At 42.7% G+C, this 21,637-nt stretch overlaps 1 protein-coding gene across 1 annotated transcript in view; it reads right to left on the reverse strand.

Moving 5' to 3' along the window:
* The window catches only part of LIN7A (lin-7 homolog A, crumbs cell polarity complex component), a 51,026-nt gene extending 30,822 nt beyond the window's left edge, over positions 1-20,204 (reverse strand). The window contains exons 1-2 of the mRNA XM_040596717.1: positions 19,784-20,204; positions 981-1,099 (exon numbers count right to left, since the gene is read on the reverse strand). Of these exons, the coding sequence (XP_040452651.1) occupies positions 981-1,099; positions 19,784-20,063 (399 nt within the window). The 5' untranslated portion in view covers positions 20,064-20,204. The remainder of the gene's footprint in view (positions 1-980; positions 1,100-19,783) is intronic.
* Positions 20,205-21,637: the final 1,433 nt, after the last annotated feature.

Raw genomic sequence — 21,637 nt, forward strand, 5'->3', positions numbered from 1 at the left:
TTCCAGCCACCCAGCAGTCCACTCAATCAATGTGCTGCTGCTGCTGCCGCCCAGTTATCAGGAGTTCAATTCTGCCACCATGGAGGGAACATTAGATTCCCCATTGATTTCAGTGAGGGAGCATTAGTTCCAGGCAGCAGACAGATAAACTGAAACAGTTTTAACAGATTTTCTGCTGAAAAGATGTTGCCTTCTTTAGGGCATTTCAAGCTGCTTCTGTCTGGCACTCAGTTAAGCAGGTAAGAAGTCTGACAAAATGTTGTATTAACTCGTGTCTAAGAAACAGAAGTGTTTGTAATTTAACCACTTTAAAGATGCTGCGTGTATTCATGCAGGAAGTGGGGTGCTGCTTCTCTAGTTTGACTACAAGAAAACAGTCATCATTTATCTGCTATTGAGCAGAGCTTAGGAAGGCCCAGACCATGTCTGGCAGGGTCATGATCACAGTTCTTAGCCATCTGACAGGGGTTTCTGACATGCGGAGCAAGGCCCGCGGGGGCTTGGCTACTGACTTCAACGGCAAGAGTCCTGTCGGCTTCAGTTAACTGCAGCGCTTGCACCATTTGTCTCTCGCAGTGTTCTGATTTTATCAGCACATCCCTATCACACACCTGAGCTCCAAGGAGAAGCATTTAAGCTTGCACTGACCCAGCTTGGCACGTCCCCATATCCCAGCACAGTGCTGTACAGGTTAGCACAGACCCTGAAACAGCATGACCAGAATACTAAAGTACTAATTAATCACCCTTTCTCCTTAGCACGGCTAATTGCCTCAGGCTTGATGCCTTGCTGACGCAACTGCTCTGTGTCTGCTTTTCAGTAACTACAGCATTCTGCATAGTAGCAGGCAGCTACAGACACATCTCACATCCATCATCCTTTACACAAGGTACTTCTGCTTCTCCAGCACTGAAAGGCAAGTACATTTTTCAGGAGAGGGATGTTATTCTGAGAAGTAACAAAAAATTTCAGTTTCATACCTCTCTGATAGCTGTACAAAACTCACTCTGCAGCACCTTCTTTAGGGACTGTAGCTTGTGTACTGGTACTTCTCCAGATTCTTGCAGTTTCTCCAGCAACTCAATTGCTCTTGCAACATCTGAGTGGGGGAAAAAAGGGAATACGGATCAGTATAAACAGTGACTAGTAAGTGACTAAAGGGACACACTGATGGGCATTTTAAATTTAACATCAGCTTTACCAATGCATACTATATTAATCTTTGTTACACCAGCCTCAGCTAGGCAACAACACTGCTGTTCAGAGATCCAAATCTCAAAGTATGGACAAACAGCATGTGCACATACAACAGACACACACACAGAGGTTCAGTCTTAGTCGCAAACATTCTTTGGAACAAAGCTACCAGTTCAAAGCAGCTAATCCATATTAGCAGACCTAAAATACTTCTTACTTTCTGCATAAGAGAAAGTAGCACAGGAACAGTATGGGGGCTGCTTTCAGAAAGTTGGAGTACTCATGTAAACGCCTTCAGGGTGACAACACCGAAGAAAAATATTTGATCTTCTCATAAATCTAAATCTAAATATCAACTACTGATAAATAAAGTCTTTTAGAGACAAGCAAAATCTGCTAGGGAACAATGGGAAGTCTGCTAGAGAAGGGTAAACATGTAAGGCTCTCGTCTAGGTCTCCAAAGACCTGACCTGCCACACAAACCCCATATGACCCACAGAAATACATGGAATATTTTTGGTGGCCTGAATTCTCCTTAAGTGCTTGTGTGCTGTCAAGGGAAAGATCGAAGTGTCTCTGAAGCACAGTCCAAAGGGCTTAAGTGATCAGCCATATTGGTGATCCAGTTGAACAGTGCTCATACCCTCACTCTCACAGCATTTTTCCTCTTTAACACTAGTTCCTAATTTACACAATTACTACGACACATATATATATAAAAACCCAAACAACCCATGAAGTGCCCAACGATCCTTTATGGGTGGGGACACAGGGGCATAAGAAATACTGGCCAGTCTCATGGAGGCTAGCCTAGTCATGTCAGGGACACACTGACTTCCATGCAGGATTGAGCTGAGCAATACATATCCTGTCAGTCTTCAGGATGATAGAGCTTAAATACAGGGTTTTCTCCTCTCATGTCATTTAATGCTGGCTTGCGGCTTTTTTCTGTAGGTTTGCTGGTATAGTGGAACATGGCAAGTCTTGACTGTGTGGTCATTCTCACATCTTGTAGTGTCTTTTGCATAGCCACCAGAGCCACTGCTGGCCAGTCACACCACTCTACTAAATATAGGTCTGTATCCTAGTGATGAAATGAATGCATAGTACTAAATGATATAACAACAGTTGAGGCATTTAATTCTCTGCTTTAACACAGAATAAAGAAATAAACGCTCTCCCTGCCAACTACACAAATCCAAAATGACTACAATGGCTAGAAGCAACATTATATAATTCTCCTTTACGATGACAAAGATTTTACTGTTTGTGACTGGGAGATTATGCTAATTGAAACAGTTCTTACAATCCTTGGCTTGTAGCTGAGCTATACTGACCAGATATACAACAAAGACATGAGAAGTTTTCTGGAAATAGAAAAGAGATGACAGTAGATGAGCTGCAACAGGAACAAAATCATAATTGTATATTTGCATTTATAAGAAAATAATTAATATCCAGCTGAATCAATGTTAGGAAAAGAGAAGATGACATCTCAAAAAAATTAAAATTTAATTAAAAGAGGCAGGCAACTGGTCAACATGGTAGGTTGTGCCATAGTAGATTAACACCCAAAGAATTCTCAGGCTTTGGCATCTGCCAAACAAATAGCTCTAAGTCTGAGAGGAAGCATGGCAGAAAGCATGCAGTGTTTCTTTTGGAAGGATATTTCCACTTACTGGGCTGTAGTTTGCATCACAAGAGCAGTCTTGGAGCTCATGAACTTTCAGATGAAACTAACCCTAACCCCATGTTCAAAGACTGCACTTGCGCTTTTGCTCCAAGCAGTGCTTCAACTGCTAGTGGGCACCCAGTCCATGCTACTAGACCACAGCTCGCCTGAGATAATCTCTGCACAATGCACACAATGTGGTCGTGAGGTCCTCAGCACCTCGTTTGCTTTCCTGATCTGCCTGTTTCTCCACTCCACACTATCTGCTGGCAGAGACGTAGCCAGTATCATTCAAAAGGGGTCATCTGAGAGACATAAACCTTGGTGTGAGGGATTAATGAAGCAGGTTTGTGAGGTACATGTATGGAGACACCAGTTGAAGCTGTATTTGCAAATAGAAAGGGAAGAGATGATGTGGAGGTGTACCAAGTAATGCCCTTCTAAAGCACTTACTGAAGTGGTGATCAGAAAGCTAAGAAGAGATCTGGGAAATAAGGTGGCCATGCAAATCAAGAAAAAATGAGATTCTAGAAAGAAGAATATGACCGATGGCAGCAAATACTTCAAAAAGGATGGTTTTGAGATTTAAGAAGAGGTAAGTATACTCTTTAGCAAGAACCATGTCAATGGAGTGCAAAAGAATGGCAATGCATTAAAAAATATGATGCAACAAACAAGATTTTTAATGTTCTCAGTAATAATAATGTCACAATGATTTTCTAACAAAACTATCAAACAATTTACTTTGGATTTTTTTCTTTTAAGTCTGTATCTGCCACCCAAGACTTGCAGTTAGCTAAATACTAAACTCACACTCCCCAGTTATTAGTACCAATTGGTGCAAACTGCTATGTCAGACAGCACAAAGCAATTAGGTGATTAATTCTGAAGGAGCTTCAACAGCCTACCATAATAGATCAGATAAGGCCTCTAAAATTCATGTGATACATGATAGCTACTCAGTAATTCTAAATCAGACTGGGGCCTTTTCCAGTGTCAGTTCAGGTAAGTTTCGAACTCACCGTCTCACAAGCTATACTTGTAGAAGGTCGGTGCCACAGCTGACAGATTGGTTGCTGTTTTGCAGTTGCTTAGAAGTTTCATCACTACACCTGCAAATTCTGTGAATCACCCCTGAAGTGCTGTGGTCCTGAACTAAATGATATTCAATGAAAAATTTGTACTAATTGAGAAATCTGGTCTGATCCAGAAGGAAACATAAATAGCTTTAGGCACGTTAATCGATCTAAAAGACTAAATATGGGTCTAAACATTTCCCTAGGGCATGGACCAGACTGTAGATGACAATTAAGCACTTCTAAAGTGACAAGTGTTACAATACAAATGATAAATTCAAATTCTGGTTGAAAAGCCTGGCACAGGTGTTTAGTATGCAGTCTCACAGGCAAAACTGGGCACCAAGTTGTCATTATTTGCTAATACTACATTACTTAACTTTGTGATTCAGAAGTGGTTGGGAGTACAGAAAAAGCAGAATATTCCAAGAGCATTCTCATTCTCCACACTTCCAAATTCATCCAACATGCTAAAATACATGAATGCTGCTGCCCAAGTTCTCGCTTTGATTTATTATTCACCTATCATATCTGTTAAGAATAAGCAGTCTTCTTACTCTTGTCACAGTTAGGCCCACAGCTTGATCAGTTTGGCAATGGCTAGTGGGATATTGCTCATGGTAGAATACAGAATAATAGAGCTTCATCAGGTAAAATTACAGGATGAAAATGAGGCATGTGTTCAGGGCCAGAGCTGTTTGTTGCCAGCTGATGCTTTGTTAGGAGCACGTGTTTTTAAACACAACTTCTGAAAAGGATTGTTTTGCCTACTCTCAAACATTTTCCAAAATATGAGCTCCATTATGCTAACACTAAACTCATGCCAATATAATTGAAATCTATCTTCATTTCCCATAGAAATTAGTGGGAATTTTGAGTAACAATGTGGGTAGCATTATTCCTCTGTATACTAAGATGCATACATTTTAAAAGCAATATGCACTTATTATATCCAACTCTAACCACACTTTTTTTGTTTTACCATTTTTTTCTGATTTCCTCATAATATGCACAATTCCTTTCTCTCCCATTCTGTTTAACATTCACTTCCCTTTTTGTCTTCTTATCATCATGCTTGCCTACAGCCTTTCAGTAAATAATACTGTTTCAGCATGGTGGGTCACATTATCAGTGAAATACATAGAAGGCAGGGGGCTGTGGGTGGAACACATTTTATCAAGTGCACTCATCAAAAGAAAAGCATGACTCTCAGAAAAAAGAATCTTCATTTTAAATGTTCCTTCTGTATTTTCATTTGAATGAAGTTTCACATACGTTGCTAGCAGGACACAAGCAGAAAGTTACTACTATACAAACCCTAACAAAGAGAGGAATCACTAGAACACAGAACTAGCAAAGTACCATACTGTGATACAAGTGGAACACTCTCATGTAATACTAAACAAAGTTGAATCATGTATACATAGCCATACAGCATACAGCAGTTGAAAGAAAAGTCATCTGGCTTAGTTATCACTTTGTTCTGTTATATATTGTTTTCACTTGCTGATTTTTATTCAAATAGCTAGCAATGTAGACTGATATATTTAATTTGCTGAATTCTTTGAAAAGTCAATGCTATTTCCAACACTTTGCAATTCAGCTTTTACAACTTGAAAGCAGATTATGAATCCACAGAAAGAAACCTGGCTGGTCTGAACTCGGTGCTCTTTCACTTTACTGTTAAAATTGGGTAGTCCAGGCTTCAGCATTCTGTGGAAGTTGTCCAGTCTGGGGGTTCACTCCGGTAGATTTTGTGCAGGGTTTGTTTGTTTCAGTTTAGTAGATAGGTTGAAAATTATTAGGAAGAGTGTAGCAAAGTATTTTAGCATGCTAAATATGTCCCATCTAATACTACAGTGACTCTTGAAAAAGAACACACGTGCATGCTTTATACTGCAAAATGTGAAAACTGTGGTATATCTACCAATGTCTAACCTTTCTCTCTTGTGTTAGTCTATGAGTGAGCTGCAGTCCTTAAAATAAATGTATTATCCTCTGACTTATGAGACTATTAGGCAGTTAAATAGTAGCAACAATGCTGTGTAATACTAGTTTGGGTTCAAACAGTAATCATTCAGAAACACAGTATTTCTTTGCTCTGGTAACTGCTCTAGAAATTATGCTGTTGGGTTGTTCCCAAAGCCAAAATACAGTGATCACTTGTTTATTAAGAAGATATTAGAGAACAGGTTTCTCATCTTCTTGAGGTCTTTCTACGCCTTGTTCCTGTTAATTCTGGAGACCTTCACTGAATTAGTATGCCAGTTACTAGGAAAAGTAAATGTGCTGCATCAACACCACCCTTTGGTACCTCAGAGATATAGAACATCACTACAAACTGACAGCAAGGATACTCAGTAAGTCTCTAAAATATTCATAGCTTCACCATGGCATTACAGAATAATAATCCTGGAATTTTTAAGCTCTGTTCCATCGTCTTTGAAGACCTTTAATAAGGCTGAAGGTGAAGAATTTCCATGATATAACAGGTCCTTTCAAATGTCAGTCGTTTTTCATTCCTCCAATACTTCCATTCAGGTTTAGTTATTCCTTTAAGCTCATGAGAATGCATTCCAGAATTCTTAATGTTATTCTGTGAACTTTTTATCATAATTCCCAAAGCCGATACAGGATGCTTTATTGTGTTTAGCAGTCTTCCCCAAACACTAACAAATGGCAGAGGTAATCAATGGTTGGGCAATTAGAATTCCATGGTGATTAGCAAAGTTCATTCATAATTCATAGACAGTAGCCCTAGTACATTCTATCAAACTGTTTATGTGACTACATGGTTCAAGTACCAGCTTTGGAAAATTTTCAGCATGTATCTTCTGAAAATTTTCTGTATTACTAGAGCTCTGCTGTCAGTCATTGCTTTGTACCACATGGCAATTCCTACTCTGGTGTCAAATACCAGATTGTCCAATATGCCTCCATTCACCTCTTTGGTTCCTTACTATCAGCACAGTGCTCTCCTGGAATACAAAAGCTCTTCTATTAATTTAATATATTTATATAATCTAATCTGGAGAGTTCAGAAACATTAAAGCAAAGAACAGCTTTTTTTTTGCCCATTTAAATTGATATTTATCTTGCCTCAAATTTCATGCTAATCAGTAAGCATAAAGGTGTACCTCATCATGGTAATTCAGACTTGATGTGCAGGGAGCAATGAGCTAAGCTGTTAGAAAACAGCAACATTATTCAACACTTTATAGTGGTTTATAGAAAAAATAATACTACCAGTGCTTTCATACTCTAGTTTAGATGATATGGGTAGCAGTTACAGATTTAATGCAGTGTCACTTTATACTCCCCTGGTTAAGCATCACTATGAATGCACAAACAAATATGACAAAGAACAACCATACAAAGCTCTCATGATTCATCTTGCAGTGAGGGTTTCAAGCCTCCACGCTTCTGATGTAGACATTGACAGCTCAGCGACTCACCCTCGACTGCTGTTACAGTCAATGAGGAAAAACAGACACTTTGAGGCTACAATTCATCTGACCTATTTTAGATGAGATGAATCATACTCCGGGAGTGCCTGTTCCCTTTGTTGACTAAAAAGGGAGACTCGATGATTAGCTGAGATGTACATGCCTGCATCCTACGTATTAGACATTTACATCAGTATGATGAAACCCACTCTTACTGTCCGGATATATAGTGAATGACTCATGCAAATTTATCTCCATGTGGTCCAGGAGACACTGTACTTCAGAACAGTTACATTTGACAAGAACAGCATCATTAACAGGCAGACCAACATGTTTTTTAGTTAATGCTTTTAAATATGTCTTAACCAATGGTTTTATGGACTTTTTCCTTCTTATGTATGAGAAAAATCAACAATGAAATAGAATTGAGTGTATCTCTTGTCTGTCTCCTTTTGCCTGATATGAACTGACTGCCCCCAATGACATTAACAGCTCATCCCCATGTGTTTCTACATACATTCCCCCACTGCCTGGGGCAGGCTCATTTTCTTTGGCTGCTCATCGGACCATGTTTTGGTCTATATGTTTCTATGTGTTTGAGCCGCACCCAGGTTTTGCCTGGGTGTAGCTTCTCAGGCACACCACGAGCATCCAAGTTCTCTGCTTCACTCCATTCTTCAGAGGCCCTATGACCCAGCTGTTGCACACCCCACGGCAGTGTTATATACCATGAGTTTTCCAAGCAGTTTTGGCAGGAACACGTGAATATGACAGCAAAGGTTTGAGACGTTTAGCAAAATTACTTATAGAAAGGACACAGTTTATTCGCAGAGAAAGCAGTGCCACCTGCGATTCACATACAGACAGCAAACTATGTGGAGACCCCTCCATCCAGCATCCTCAACACCACAAAAGCCCTGCAGGGCTCTCCAGCCATTTCAGTCATTTTTGCTGTTTCAGGCGTTCTGCCTGAAATACTGAAATACTGCCGTTTCAGACATACTGCTCCCGAATACTCTGCTTAGTGTTTAAAGGCAACATTCAAAAGATTCCCTTAAATGAAAAATTATGCTTCTCTATGTTCTCTGAACCTCACAATGTCTACAATGTCTTCAGTAATCTCCTCGCTGCTTCCCACTCTTCTAAGTTTTAACAAGTGATTTGTGTTCTCCTCAACTAGGGATTTTCATAGCCCTAACCTACCATGAAGGCAAACTAGGAGAACTGGATTTGCTTTACTTTGGTCAATCATCTTAGAATATTAATTACTGTACATAGATAGACCCAGTCTTCTGTTTTTTCCTCGAAGCCTTCACATAACCCATGTAAGTCACTGGACCAATTTTGTCAGCAATTTTCAGATTTGGTTTGCGTGCGTGCATGTGACAGAAAGAGATATCAATCTACTATCACATTTCCATTATTGCTTTTTAAAGGAATAACCATAAATCACAGAACAGTAAAGACAGAATTAATGCGTAATTCAGGATCATTTCAATAAGATGAGTTTCATTGGCTTAATTTGAGGCCTGAAGAGTAACAATACAATTCAGAATTTTCAAAGATGGGCATTTAAAATTAACCTTAAAACATGATAATTTTTAAACACTGATATAATTTTTATTCCCCCAAATTATTAGTTTCATTGCAATTTCTAAAGCAATCAGGATGAGACGGTGCATAAATAGAAATTCAAAAATTTTCACCAGAACATTTTGCCATCTGTAAGAAATAAGACACTATAGATACACCAACCCTTTACATTTGACACTGCTTTTGTATAGTAGGTATTGAACACAGCATCGACATGAAAACAAGTTACTAAATTATCCTTTAAGAGAAAAGATTAAAAAATAAAGCTGAACGTGCATATAGAAGAGCACTGAAATTTTTTTAACACAGTACTTAAAACAGAATGTTATGATTTTTCCCCTGCATTAGCTGTAGAGACAAGGGAAGGGAAGGTAAAATTCCTTTTTTGTTGCCCTTTGTATATAGTTTAGACTTTATATTGCTTAATCATACCTGCTTTTTGTGATCATAACTATGATTTATAGCTAGCCACTCACCGCTGAACAGAACAGACGAGACATGATTCTGGCCTTTTTTTTGACTAGGGAGAGTCAGCTACAAATATGATATAAAAAGCAACATTTTAAAAAAAAAGTTTATTTTGTATTCAAATAAATATGTATTACATACACAGTGAATATGTAAGTATATATTCATTCCTTAAATAAAAAAATTAGCCTTTGCTTGCCATAGGAAGCAGGATATTTTTTAACTTTAGCCTTTTTGTTATTTAATTCTCAGTCTTTAAGCAATTTTTTTAAAAAAGAGAGATCTCAGGTGTTTAAAGCAGTTATTTGCCTACACAGGACATCTAAAATGGAGTTCTGTCTGACTTCCTGAAACTATGAAATGACAGAAAGAAAATCCTTTGAAGCCAAGCTTTAACTCCCTGAGAAATTCAGTACAGTGAACAGACCTGGGAATTAAGCTCCTACAAGTTCAACTATGTGAAAGCAAGGAAGCTGTCTGCTGCCTCCCATAGCCATAGGTATCTTGTAAAGAGATGCTTTGATAACTCTCCACCAGCCTCATCTGTCTCCTGATCACAACGTCACTTGATCTTGTAGGATCAGTTCTGCCTCAGCAGACTCTGTTCACCATGCTGGAGTGGAGCTGCTTTAAACAGCAGACAAAAGCACCCTGGACACTTTGCTGAAACTGCAAACGTAAACACTTTAGAGGTTCTGATCCCAGATTACAAGAAGAAAAGGTTGGTATATTAACATACCCCAAGGACCCTACTTAACAGAATACTTGTTTTTGCATTTTAATTCACAAGCATATAGGAAAAATATGAAAATCAGTGAAGGAATTAAAAAGTTGACTAAGCTAGAGAAGCAGAAAACAAATAATTACAAGGAATATTCTTGGCTGAACAAAGAAAACCATGATGAAAAACCCACACTTTTAGCTGAAATCCATTCTCTTGCTCCTCTGCCTAAGCAAAAGCAAGTGTTTATGCATCCTATGTGCACATCACAAAACAAAAGTTTTGGCCATATGGGCAACCTCATGCCTTTCCCACACTGATACTTTCAGTGTGTGTTTTTAGTTTGCATCAGAGATTTTTTGTTGGCAGGGAAGAAGACAGGAAGAAGGAAAAAAGGCCCCAACAGGTGTCTCGCCAAGGGAGGCAAGGTTAACTTAGGGATGCTAATTCTCCTTCACAACAGGCACTGTGTCTGAGCCAAAGCAGTAACTCTCACCTCTCTGCTTGTATGTCATTACCAGAGTCTCCTGCTGCCTCTCCTCAGTTCTTATCTCTCCAGCTAATCTTAGTCTTAAATCTTTCTCTGTTATTACCAGAAAGATGAGAAAGATGGCTGTGGGCTACCGGCACTTGTACACTGTGACAATACAAACCATCACCTGAAGTCTAGCATCCCGATTTTATCTTCTGTTTTTCTAGGCGGCTTGAGACTCTGGTGAGACAACAGTGACAAGATGGCATTTGGGCAATACAATGGATGCAACGTAGTCGTTACGTACACATACCTAACAGGACTTTATCTGTAGGATCAGGTAACGAGAAGAGAGTTAATATTCTCTCTTTGATTTTAGTGGATTTAAGGATATTGCTTTTTGCAGATTGAATCCCTCTGGTAGCTGGCTACATACTAGTCATTTCTCAGGAAAGGAAAAAAACCCTGTTCTTTGAAAGTGTGTATGTGAATAGCTATGACAGCAAGATGAAAGCAATATAAATAAAATCTTTTGTTAATAAATCCCTACAAAACTAGGCAGTACAGATACACTGCTGGTAAGTATCAACAACTGACCACTGTTAACTTTCAACTTTGAAACAAATATGATCTTAGAAGAAAGCTGTGACTATGCTGAAGCACTGCTGCAAGTTACTAACAAAGCTTTGCAACAGAAGCCCCTGTGAGAAACAGAGCTCACTGTCACCTTTGCAGTGCTGTTGCTTTGTGTACTACATGTTGAACGACGCTGAGAATAGGAGCAGATCTGGAACTCACCTCGGGTTGCAGCCTGATTTCACAAAGTATCTACTTAAGATATGAGGAGCCCCCCAGCATACTTTGACACAGTTTTACCGTTAGGACGCAAAAGGTGCTGTATAAATTAGTAGAAACTCCAGAGCTATTACTCTTGAGTTACAAGACTATCAGACTACAGAGGGGATCAGATATACAATCACCTCTTTTTCCTAAGACTGCTTCATAGATGTTAAAGCTGTCATGCCCTCTTCATGTTTCCCTGGTCTGGCTCTGTATAACAAAGAACAGCTATATTATTCTTCTGTTCCTGTGCTGATTCAGTAAATGCCATTTGACAAACACACTGCTGCCAAATCTATTAAAATGTGAAGAGATAATGGTAAGTAAATTTCTGAGGGCTAAGACTGCTGCTGATGGCCACGGTCATCCACCTGATCTATTTCAAGTACATTCTTCCCCAACGCTTAACTGATTGTAAAGGATTCATATCTTAAGGTCTAGGAGATTTACTCTTTTTCAGAAAATATGGCTGAAGAAGAAAATCAAAGAGTTAGTGGATGTGAAGGATTAGTGATTAAACATGGGCTTTTATTGAAAAGAACCAGTAATAATGTAATTTTTGTTCAGCAGAAATAAATTAAGAGCCTATTTTGGGCAACGCTTTTCCTTATACAATTATCCGTGTTTATACAGAAACAATTAAAATCAATGCTTTGATGCTCTGTGTATTCATGGATACTTCACTGTTCCATCTTCTAAATAATAAAGAACAATCACTCCTCCGATCTCTTCTCAAGACACAGCTTCCTAATCAAGATTTTTTCTCTATTTTTCTTACAATTATTAGTAAAGTAGCACTAGCGTAGCAACACATTATGAGTTGTGCGTACGTTGTGACAATACAAATTGCCACTTGAAGTCTAGCATCATGATTTTATCTTCTGTTTTTCTAGGTGGTTTGAGACTGGTGAGACAACAGTGAAAAGATGGCATTTGGGCAATACAATGGATACAACGTAGTTGTTACATACACATACCTAAAAGGACTTTATATGTGGGCTCAGGTAACAAGAAGAGAGTTAATATTCTCTCTTCAGTTTTCTGGTAACTTAGCTGAGTTGTATTTGAGAAATTTTGAGTTCGTTTAATCACTCCATTTTGGACCCTGTTAAAACAAGTTCTCAAATATGTATATATATATATATCTCCCTCTGTATTTAACATATCGAAGTTCCAAGCCTATGGTTGAAATACTTAGGAAAACATTGTTAGTATGTAAATGTACATTTCTGAATCAAATCATCTCATCAGAATGGAGAGTAAACAGCTGAATGTTTCTAATTCAGAGGCTGACTCTCCAGCAACAGTCTCAAAAGAAGATTAAGCTGACTGTGATTAACTTTAAAAATGCCTGGATTTATACATACATGTACTGTTTACAGCACGTTAGTAAGCATTACTTTTAAAATATCAAAAATGCATCATGTGAAACAAAATAACTGTGCATGATGCATGATGGAATAGACTTACAAATGTACAGTTACATGCTTCTCAAAACCCTGTGTCTGCCTTTGCTTGGATTCCTCTTAAATGCTCAACTTCTCATTACTTGTGCTTCTGATGAGTAAAATAAATAGCTTTACATAATTTGTATTTCAAATTCTACTGCATTATCTACAAGAACATTATTTTGTATCTAAATAACACCAATCAGCCAAAAGCTTGTATCTTTTTGCACTTGCACAAGTGTCATCTTCATTAAAGATATGCATGTACATGTCCTCAAACACCGAACTCAAAGGACAGATCATCCTCTGCACAAAGCTGATGACTTCAGTAATCTGTCACATTTTTTAAGAAAGTTTCTGTCTAATAACATCAACAGAGGGGTCCAACTCAAGCAATAGGATGGCATTAAGCAAATTGTTTGCTTACAATTATATTAAGATGTTTTTTTTCTGTAGTTCCACAAATATCTCTCAGACATCAGTGTGAAACTGAAGCAGCATAGGGATGTTATTTATAAAACAAATCCTTCTTTTTCAACATTATGTCGATAAAGTATACACTTACTACATACAAAAATAGCATCTCTTGTGCCTTCTAATCATTAACACTCCTGCAACTTGTTGGTGAATCTTGCACCTGTGCAGGGGCTTGTCAAAACCTCCATCCACTTCACCCAGCTGCAGGAGCAGGTCCCCATGAGGGATGAGAAGCAGGACACACAGAGGTGAGCTCAGCTTACCACGTGGCTCTACACAGCATAAATTAGAGAGACTGAAATGATTACTTCACTGCTACCATGTCTAAAGAATATTTTCAGCCTGACAGAGCAGGAGGAACACAAGGTCCCTGCATAGCCATCGGCTGGCCAAAGTGTGGTCACTCTTTCAAAGGTGCCTCACAAACATTTCCTGACTGCACATCCAGCTTCTGCAGAGATGCATCTTATTATCAATTACATGTTTCTGAAGGAAACAGGGCTGGAAATTTAAGAAATCAAAGATGACAATGTTAAAAGATGCCACGAGTTTTGTAGGTGTTTCTGTGTGTCTCTGTACAGGTATAGTTCTCTCAGTTTGCACGTCACCTTAAGTTGCTCCGGCCTGGAGGACAGGGTCCCCCTCTGAGCAGGTGAGGCCAGCTGAAGATGCTCCCGTAGGCACCCAGCCCATCTCAGGCATGTCCAGCCCAGCATAGAGCTCCTGTGCCACCATGTGCCCCAGTACCTCTTCAGGTCAAACCCATGCTGCCAGACACATTTAAGCTGGTCATATCCAATTAACTTTTCAAACCATGTGTTTTTACACTGCTCATGAAAACCGAAGATGACATGTAGGTAGGTACTTGCTCCTCCTCCAGCTCCAGAGCTCCAGGAGGCAGCTGAACTGCACACTTAACTAACCAACACTTGAACTGCACAGATCCTCACAAAACATCCCAGTCATCACCCATAAATATCTTAATCCATGCCTTCATAAAAACACATTTTAAAAAATCAAGTACATGTTGACAGACTTATGTAAAAAACACAAACATTTCAGCCTATGACTAGAATTGTCACTTTTTTTTCTGTTCCTACAAACAATAGGCTTTTTTCTTTTTCTTGGAAGAATAAATTTGGTTATTTATGTATCCTCAGTTGGCATACCAAGCAGAGAAACGTTAAGACTTAAAGCGTGCGGCACTTGCAGAAGTATTTTTCAATTTTAGCATGCTAGGCTGAAGAGCAAGAGAAGACATCCCTGTGACAGACAGGGAGCCAGGCAGGGAGCAGCACATCGCTTAGCACTGCTCCACAGGCCTTCACCCTGCATGAGAGAGCTCTGGCCTTATGGTGCTCCTCTGTCAAGGACTGTATTTCACACTTAATGAATCTGATTTTCTCTTCCTGGTGAGTACGTTGCATTTTTTTCCCCCTAAGATAACATACATTCTATTAAAATATGCACAGTCTACTGCAATCTATGTTCAATATAATTTCTGTTATATGCATATATATGGGCACAGATGGGGAAAAATCCCCATTTATGTAGGCTATGAGGATGTAATGAGAAGAAAAATTATAAGAAGAGATGACAAGGAAGGAAGGAGGAGTACTCTAGCAAGTACCAATGTATATTAATGGTCAGGTGCCATCCAGTACCACATCTGGCAGGGTTTGCCTGCCACCTCTAACAGCTGATGGCAATTCCAAATCCATTCATATTTTTATTTACTGCCACTGAACATGGTGCTTTATAAAGGATTTTCAAGAAGATCTGGGACACACACTCCACTGGAAAAATACTTGCTTGAATTCATAAAAAAACAACAGAACTCAGTTACACATTACAACCAAAGAGCAAGAGTTCTTTCCAGTTTCCAAGGATGTATTCGAAGGCAATAGAAATTTGGTTGGCAATAGCTAATAGCTATGACCTTGTTAGAAAACTTCACAGGGATCAAAATAACAGCCCTGTATAGTCAGTCTATTCAAATTTCTTCTTTTATCCTCAGTCACATGAAGAAGTGAAACCATCGGTGACATGAATCGTAACTATATAAGGAAAAACATAATAGGACACGGATTATTAACAAAAGACAGTTGAAATCCCCCCTTCACATGAAAAGACATTCCCTTGCTCTTAATCATAAGAAGGTCTTTGCGCAGGCTAATTTTATAATTTTCAAGAACTTTTCAAAAGTGCCCTTTTAAAGCTGATGTTTTCATGGTCCTATGCAGAGATGAACTGGGATGAGGTTTTGCAGCAATCTGGAAAAATACATGGTCAGCTTTCCTTCAAAGCAGATTCTCATCTTGGAAGGAAGAGCACAAGTAAATATCAAAGATAAGCTTTATGAAAAATTTGCTGGAAGTTTAACAAAATAAAAAAGTTCAGACAGAGAAGAACATCAATTATACATAGCCAGAAAGACATCTGCTTCAATTTGCTCGCCTCCAGATGACCACTCCAGGAAAGAGTGCCAAGGGAAGCACAGAAATATATTCCCTCCCAATGTACTTCTGGGAGCATAATGGTACTTGCAGAAAATGTTTCCATCAGATGCTGCTAACACACCCTTTAAGTGATCCCAACCACAACAAGCTTCCTTTAATTCCTAATTGCTCACAACATGTACCTGCAGCACACAGGAACTCACAGGAGATCCTCAGAGAACCACAAAGACGCCAAGCTGACTGGGGCAGATGCCACTACCCTTGGAGAAAAGCAGAACATTGCCGCTGGATGTGCATGCAGCATTTGAGATGTTAAGCTGGTGAGGTGCTGATGGTCATGGACAGCAGAACAACAGAGGATTAGAGAAGGAAGTCGGGTTTCTGAACAGTGAAAACGGGTAAGGGTTGTGGGCAATGCACACAGCGATGGAGTTAACTGCTCTGAGGCTTTGAGAAGAGCAAGGCAACAGAAGATGGCACGCAAAGGGAGGTGCGGGGCTCTGGCTACTAAAGTGTTGGTCATGGGGTGGACTGAGGGAAGACAAAGGACATTGAGAGAAGAGGCAAAGGCAGCACTGCCCATCCTATATAGAGAAGGACAAGATGTAAGATGTGAGGAGTGGTGTGCCAATACAAATAGAAACTGTTGCCAATACAAATAGATACTGTAGGAAACTGCCAACTAACTGCAACCAGAGCACTCTCCAACAAAAATCAGTGTCAACCAAGTTCTTACTAAAGACATACCTGTGGAAGAAGTAAAAACCAAATTGTACAGATATTTTTAAATGTTTCCCTTTTGGTTTGGAGTGACCACTTTGGTTTTGTTTTTTTTTAATGGAGGTAAATTAAGCTGGGAATGTACTTAAAAGCCCATAAGCTTAAACAAATGAAAAAAGAAAAAAAATCTCAACCTTACTTTTTCTGCTTGCCATTTTATGAAAGACAGCACTGTAACTTTCTGACTCAACCTGGAACAAGGTGTAGTTCCCTACACCTTCAGGGTTTAAGCTTCGAATCAGCCTAAAAAGCTCCCCCAGTTAGCTCTGATGGACACCAGAGATTGCCAGTGAGGTGGTATCAATTTAGCATGTGAGACATGTGCAATAAAGATAAGAAGGGTGCACTTTTTTTTATGGAGAAGACTTACTTGGCTGTTGGAAGACACCCAGCAGGCAGGCTCTTCACCCTCCCAAAGCACCCAAACACTGGGGCCATCCTCCCTAAGTGGTACTCACATGTAGCTCCACTGCTTGAGTTTTCCTCTCTGCAACAGTTGCTGATTCCTTCCCCTCCCCCCAGCAGAGCACCACACAAAGGTCAGGCAAAAGCCTTTGAGATTAAATAGTAAGTGATTAAAATTTCCATTATTTTGTGAACTTGTTCCACATATTAAAGAGCCCTAATGGAACTTGCACACATTTGTGCAGGTAGAAAGGCACATGATGACAAGAATTAAGGAAATTAATTCCTGTGCTTTGGACTGAAGTAATCTTCCAGAATGTAATTGGCTTTCAATCATTCACACACAACATGCCCTTCACCTTTAAATGGAAATTCATTTTACCACACAGGCTTTGAATTCCATTTACGTCAGGCTTTAAAAAAACTCCTATCTCCACACTAGAATATTGTGTATAAGTTTTTGGCCAGGAGGAGACCATGTCAGACTGCAATTCGGATTTCTAATGTATGTAGCTATATGATGTTTTACTGTTTCGGTGACCCTTAGCGAGGCAAATGCAGAACCCTTCCTGGACAGAGATCAAGCAGCAATTCCCCCAGCAATGCAAGGTTATTAATGCCACCTCTTCTGAAACGCTCGCTATTTTCTTCTGCGCTGAGCTCTCCATGGGACACGGCAAAGTGGATATGAGTGTACAAGACTTTTCGAGGCTGTGCCTAGATCACAGCAAAGCTGTGCAAAACACAGTGACAGTAAACGTAGCTGCGTCTGCTTTAATAAAAGCAACAGAAATCTGGAAAATCTCACCATGTCACACTTTCCTTTTTTCACGGCTGTGAAAGATGACAGAGCAAATACCTGGAAGCAGTGGGCTTGGTCTAGTTGCTTCTGGGGCTGCTTCAGCCCACCATCTTCAACTGACGTAGGAGCAACATGTTACAGATGACGAAGTGTATCCCTCTGACGAAATGGCTTTCTGCAGGCCAGGTGCAGTATTTACATCTACATCTTATCTGTATTTCCCTTTTGCACACCACATCCTATCATTCTGTGATGTTATATCTCACTCACACTGGTATCATCCCTGGCTGATGACCAGGGAAACTGTAATGTTGGCACCTCTGCCAAATGGTTAGGCATATCCTGGACAGAGACAACAGATGCTTGTATTTAAATTGGGACTAATTTGCATTTTTGTGTATTGTGGATGTTTTAAAGCATAGTTTTAGTAATGAAAAGGAATGTGTAATTCTGAAATAGTAATACTTTCTTTTGAAAAGCCAGGTTTGCTAATGGATTGCCATCTGTTCAACCCTTTGCCAGGAAATAGATTTGTCCTGCTTACTGAAAACAGTATTAGGGTGAAACTGTAGATTACACAGTGGATTTCTGAGCAGTTTAATTTGAAGTGCATGCTAGCATTTTGTTATTTCAATAAAATTAACTTTAGATTCTTCTTTTCTACTACTGTTGGAATTTTAGCCATATTTAGAGTACTTTGTGGGCTGTTCTGTTCCCAAATGGGTTCTAGAAAAGGTGCCTACCTGTCCTTTACTGTTTTGAAACTGAGTTGTCAGGTTTCTTTTGCATAGGATTTACAGCAACAACCTCTGCGTTTTGCTTAGAAAGCCCATCTTAATCCTCTGCAACAAAATGTTTAAAAGCCCAAGGCACTGGCCTCAATCATGCTTTCAAGACTACAAGATTTATGCATGCTGGGAGCCTTTTGGAGCCCAGGGATGGGAGTTAGGAAGAAGGACACCCCGGCAATTCAGGATGCTGAACCTGGGAGCTGTTAGACATCTCTAACGAATGGAGCTGAAGGAGCAAACCAAATCAGAATGGTAAGTTACTCTCCTCTGTAACCCACAGAAATCTAATAACGTTTCTGCTGAGCCTTATTACAGGCACAAATGCACTGGGAAGGAGACGTCAAATTTCCACAGCCTGGAGGCAAAAGTCGAATTTTCACATAACTTCAAGATTTCAGCACCCTCTTGTATCACTTCGGTCAGGTTACTGACACAGTCCCAAGGCTGGCAACACACCGACCGCTCCCCCTATCCCGGCCGAGGGCTCGTCTACAGGAAAGCGACGACGCGCCGTTCTGTGGGGCAGCATCATTCCGGCCAGCGAACAGAGAAGTTGCCGTCACCCCCCGCCAGCCCCCCAGAACGCCCCATTTTGCCGACGAACGACCGTGGCTCCCCGGGAGGCTGGGGCTCCCCACTCGGGAGAGTGGGCACCGCCGGCCGGAGCCGCTGCCCCCGCCGCGGCCCGCCTCCCCCCCGCCCCCCGCCAGTCACCTGCGGGGGCGGCGGCGCGGGGGCTCCCGGCTCGGCCGCCCACGGGGGAGCCCTGCAGGGCGGAGGCGGCGGAGCGGCCCCGCGGCGCGGAGAGGAGCGCTGGCTGCCCAGCCACATCCCGCGCCCGCGGCGCCGCCGCGCTCCCGCCGGCAGGATGCCGGCCCTACCCCGACTGCCTGCCCGGGCAAAGTTTTACGTCCTCCATGCCAGCCCTTCTCCTGCCGCCCACCCGAGCCCCGCGGGGAGGCGCCCCCCCGCCGCCCGCCGGCACGGCCGGCGGCACCGGGAGAGCCGCTGCTGCAGCGCCCGCCGCGCTGGGGCTGCGAGGCAGGACCCCGCGCTGCGCCGCGGCCGCCCCCCGAGCAGGGCGCGGAGCGGGCGGGGAGCGGCGGAGAGCGGGGAGCGGCGGGCGCCGCGCTTACCTCTGTCCAGCGTGAGCGGCTGGACCGCTGTCAGTGTCGCCATGTCTGCGGCGGGGCTGGAGCCCGAGTGACGCGCGGCTCCGGCACCGGCGTGGAGTGCGGGGAAGGGCGGGGAGGAGGCTGCCAGGGAGAGGGGGCGGAGGAGGAGGGTGGCTCCGTGGGAGGAGGAGGCGAGCGGGGTGGAGAGGGTGCCCAGGGGCGGGCGGCTCGCCGCAGACGGGGCGCCGCGGTGCTGCGGCCGCAGGGCGGCCCTGCGCGGCCCGGCACGGGCTGCCGGCATCGTTGCGCCTCCGGAGCCGGGCCCGGCGGGAGGCCCCCGTCACACCGCGCCCGCCTCAGGGACGAGTCCCGGGGCCCGCGGGGGGACCGGGCCGTGCGCGGGGGTGGGGGGCGGGTCGCCGGTCGCCGCCGGTCCCGCCGCCCGGGGATGCCGCAGCGGCCGGCGGAGCGAGAGCGAGGAGCGAGGGCGGGGAGCTCCGCAGCGCCGCGGGGCGGGGAGGACGGTGGGGGCTGGATCGGGCGGCCCGGCCTCGCCTGGGCCGGGGGCGGTGGGGCGGGGCGGCCCGCCCCGTCCCGGGCTTGGGGGCCTGCTCAGAGTCGGTGGAATACGGTGCGTCTGGGTGAGGCGCTGCTCCGAGGGTGGCCGCGGGGGTGGAATACGCGTGCGGAGCCGGGGGAGGAGTACCGGGCCCCTGCGCCGGGCCCTGGCCGAGGGGAGCGTCCCGCAGCGCTGCTTTCGGACGGACCGCGCTCGGTCCGGCCGCCACCTCCAGCTGCCAGGTGCGGCCCGCCCGTCCGCCGGGAGCCCAGCCCCCGCCCACACGGCACGGTGTGCGGCTCGGTCCTGGCATCTGCAGAGCCGGCAGTGCTCACCGGTGTGTGGCGGCTGCCTCTTGCCGGTATGCTGCAGCTTGCGTGACCTTGAGGCCTTCGCAGAAGACCATCCGTGAAGGAGGAAGCTCGCACCGGAGCTCTGTGAGGTTTGCCGGTGGCCCTCTGCGTGTCAGCCCTCGTTGTTCACCTGAAGTCAAGGGAACCTGGTCAGCTGCCGTCTCCGAGAAAGACTCTGTGGCAGAGTCCCACAGAGCTTCTGCTGCCTTCCCTACGGCGTGGAGGAACGACGTCTTCTTGGACTACTGCCCTGTGTAGGGTCGGGGTGGAGTGTCGGAGCTCTGGGTCGGGGTGGAGTGTCACTCCAAAGGGACGGCAGCAGAAATGTTGCCCACCGCCGTCTTGACAAACTACAAGTGGCTTGAAAGTGCAGCGGTTCAAGGCGGTGTGTCAGTAAAGTCTTTCAACTGCAAGGGTGTTTAAGCACTAGTATGGATAATTGGGTAAGCTGTGGAAATGTGGCCATTAAAAGTTTTCAGAGGAGATTAAAAATACATTCAAGCCGTTTTGAAATTAGAGAAGTTTAAATAGCGTATGTGAACCACCACTTCCTCTGACATACTGATTTCAGCACCATTTTCTCTAATTAATAATCAATAAACAGGAACCCATTTGGGTATCTTGACAAGAAAACATTTCAGCTGGCTAAAATACCAAAGTTTGTGGCAAGCAGTCAGTTTTTTAAATAAAGATTAACATAAGGGTTTATATTATGCATATCTTATGTACTTGCGTAGCAGCTGGATTGACATAAAGTGAGCAGCTCCTCTTACGCAGTCACATGGCTGTCTATTGGATTTGTAGTCCTCAGCAGAGAAGTACACATTTCGAGCTATAACAACCTAATGTGACAACTCCCAAACTTTTATGACACTTGAAAAAAAATCTATCAAAGATATAAAAGTGTGCTTAAGTAATATTAAAATCAAGATGCCGAGTTAATTAGTCAACCAAATTGCTTTC

Source organism: Falco naumanni, chromosome 5 (assembly GCF_017639655.2).
Source record: "Falco naumanni isolate bFalNau1 chromosome 5, bFalNau1.pat, whole genome shotgun sequence".
In the NCBI taxonomy this organism is placed as follows: domain Eukaryota; kingdom Metazoa; phylum Chordata; class Aves; order Falconiformes; family Falconidae; genus Falco; species Falco naumanni.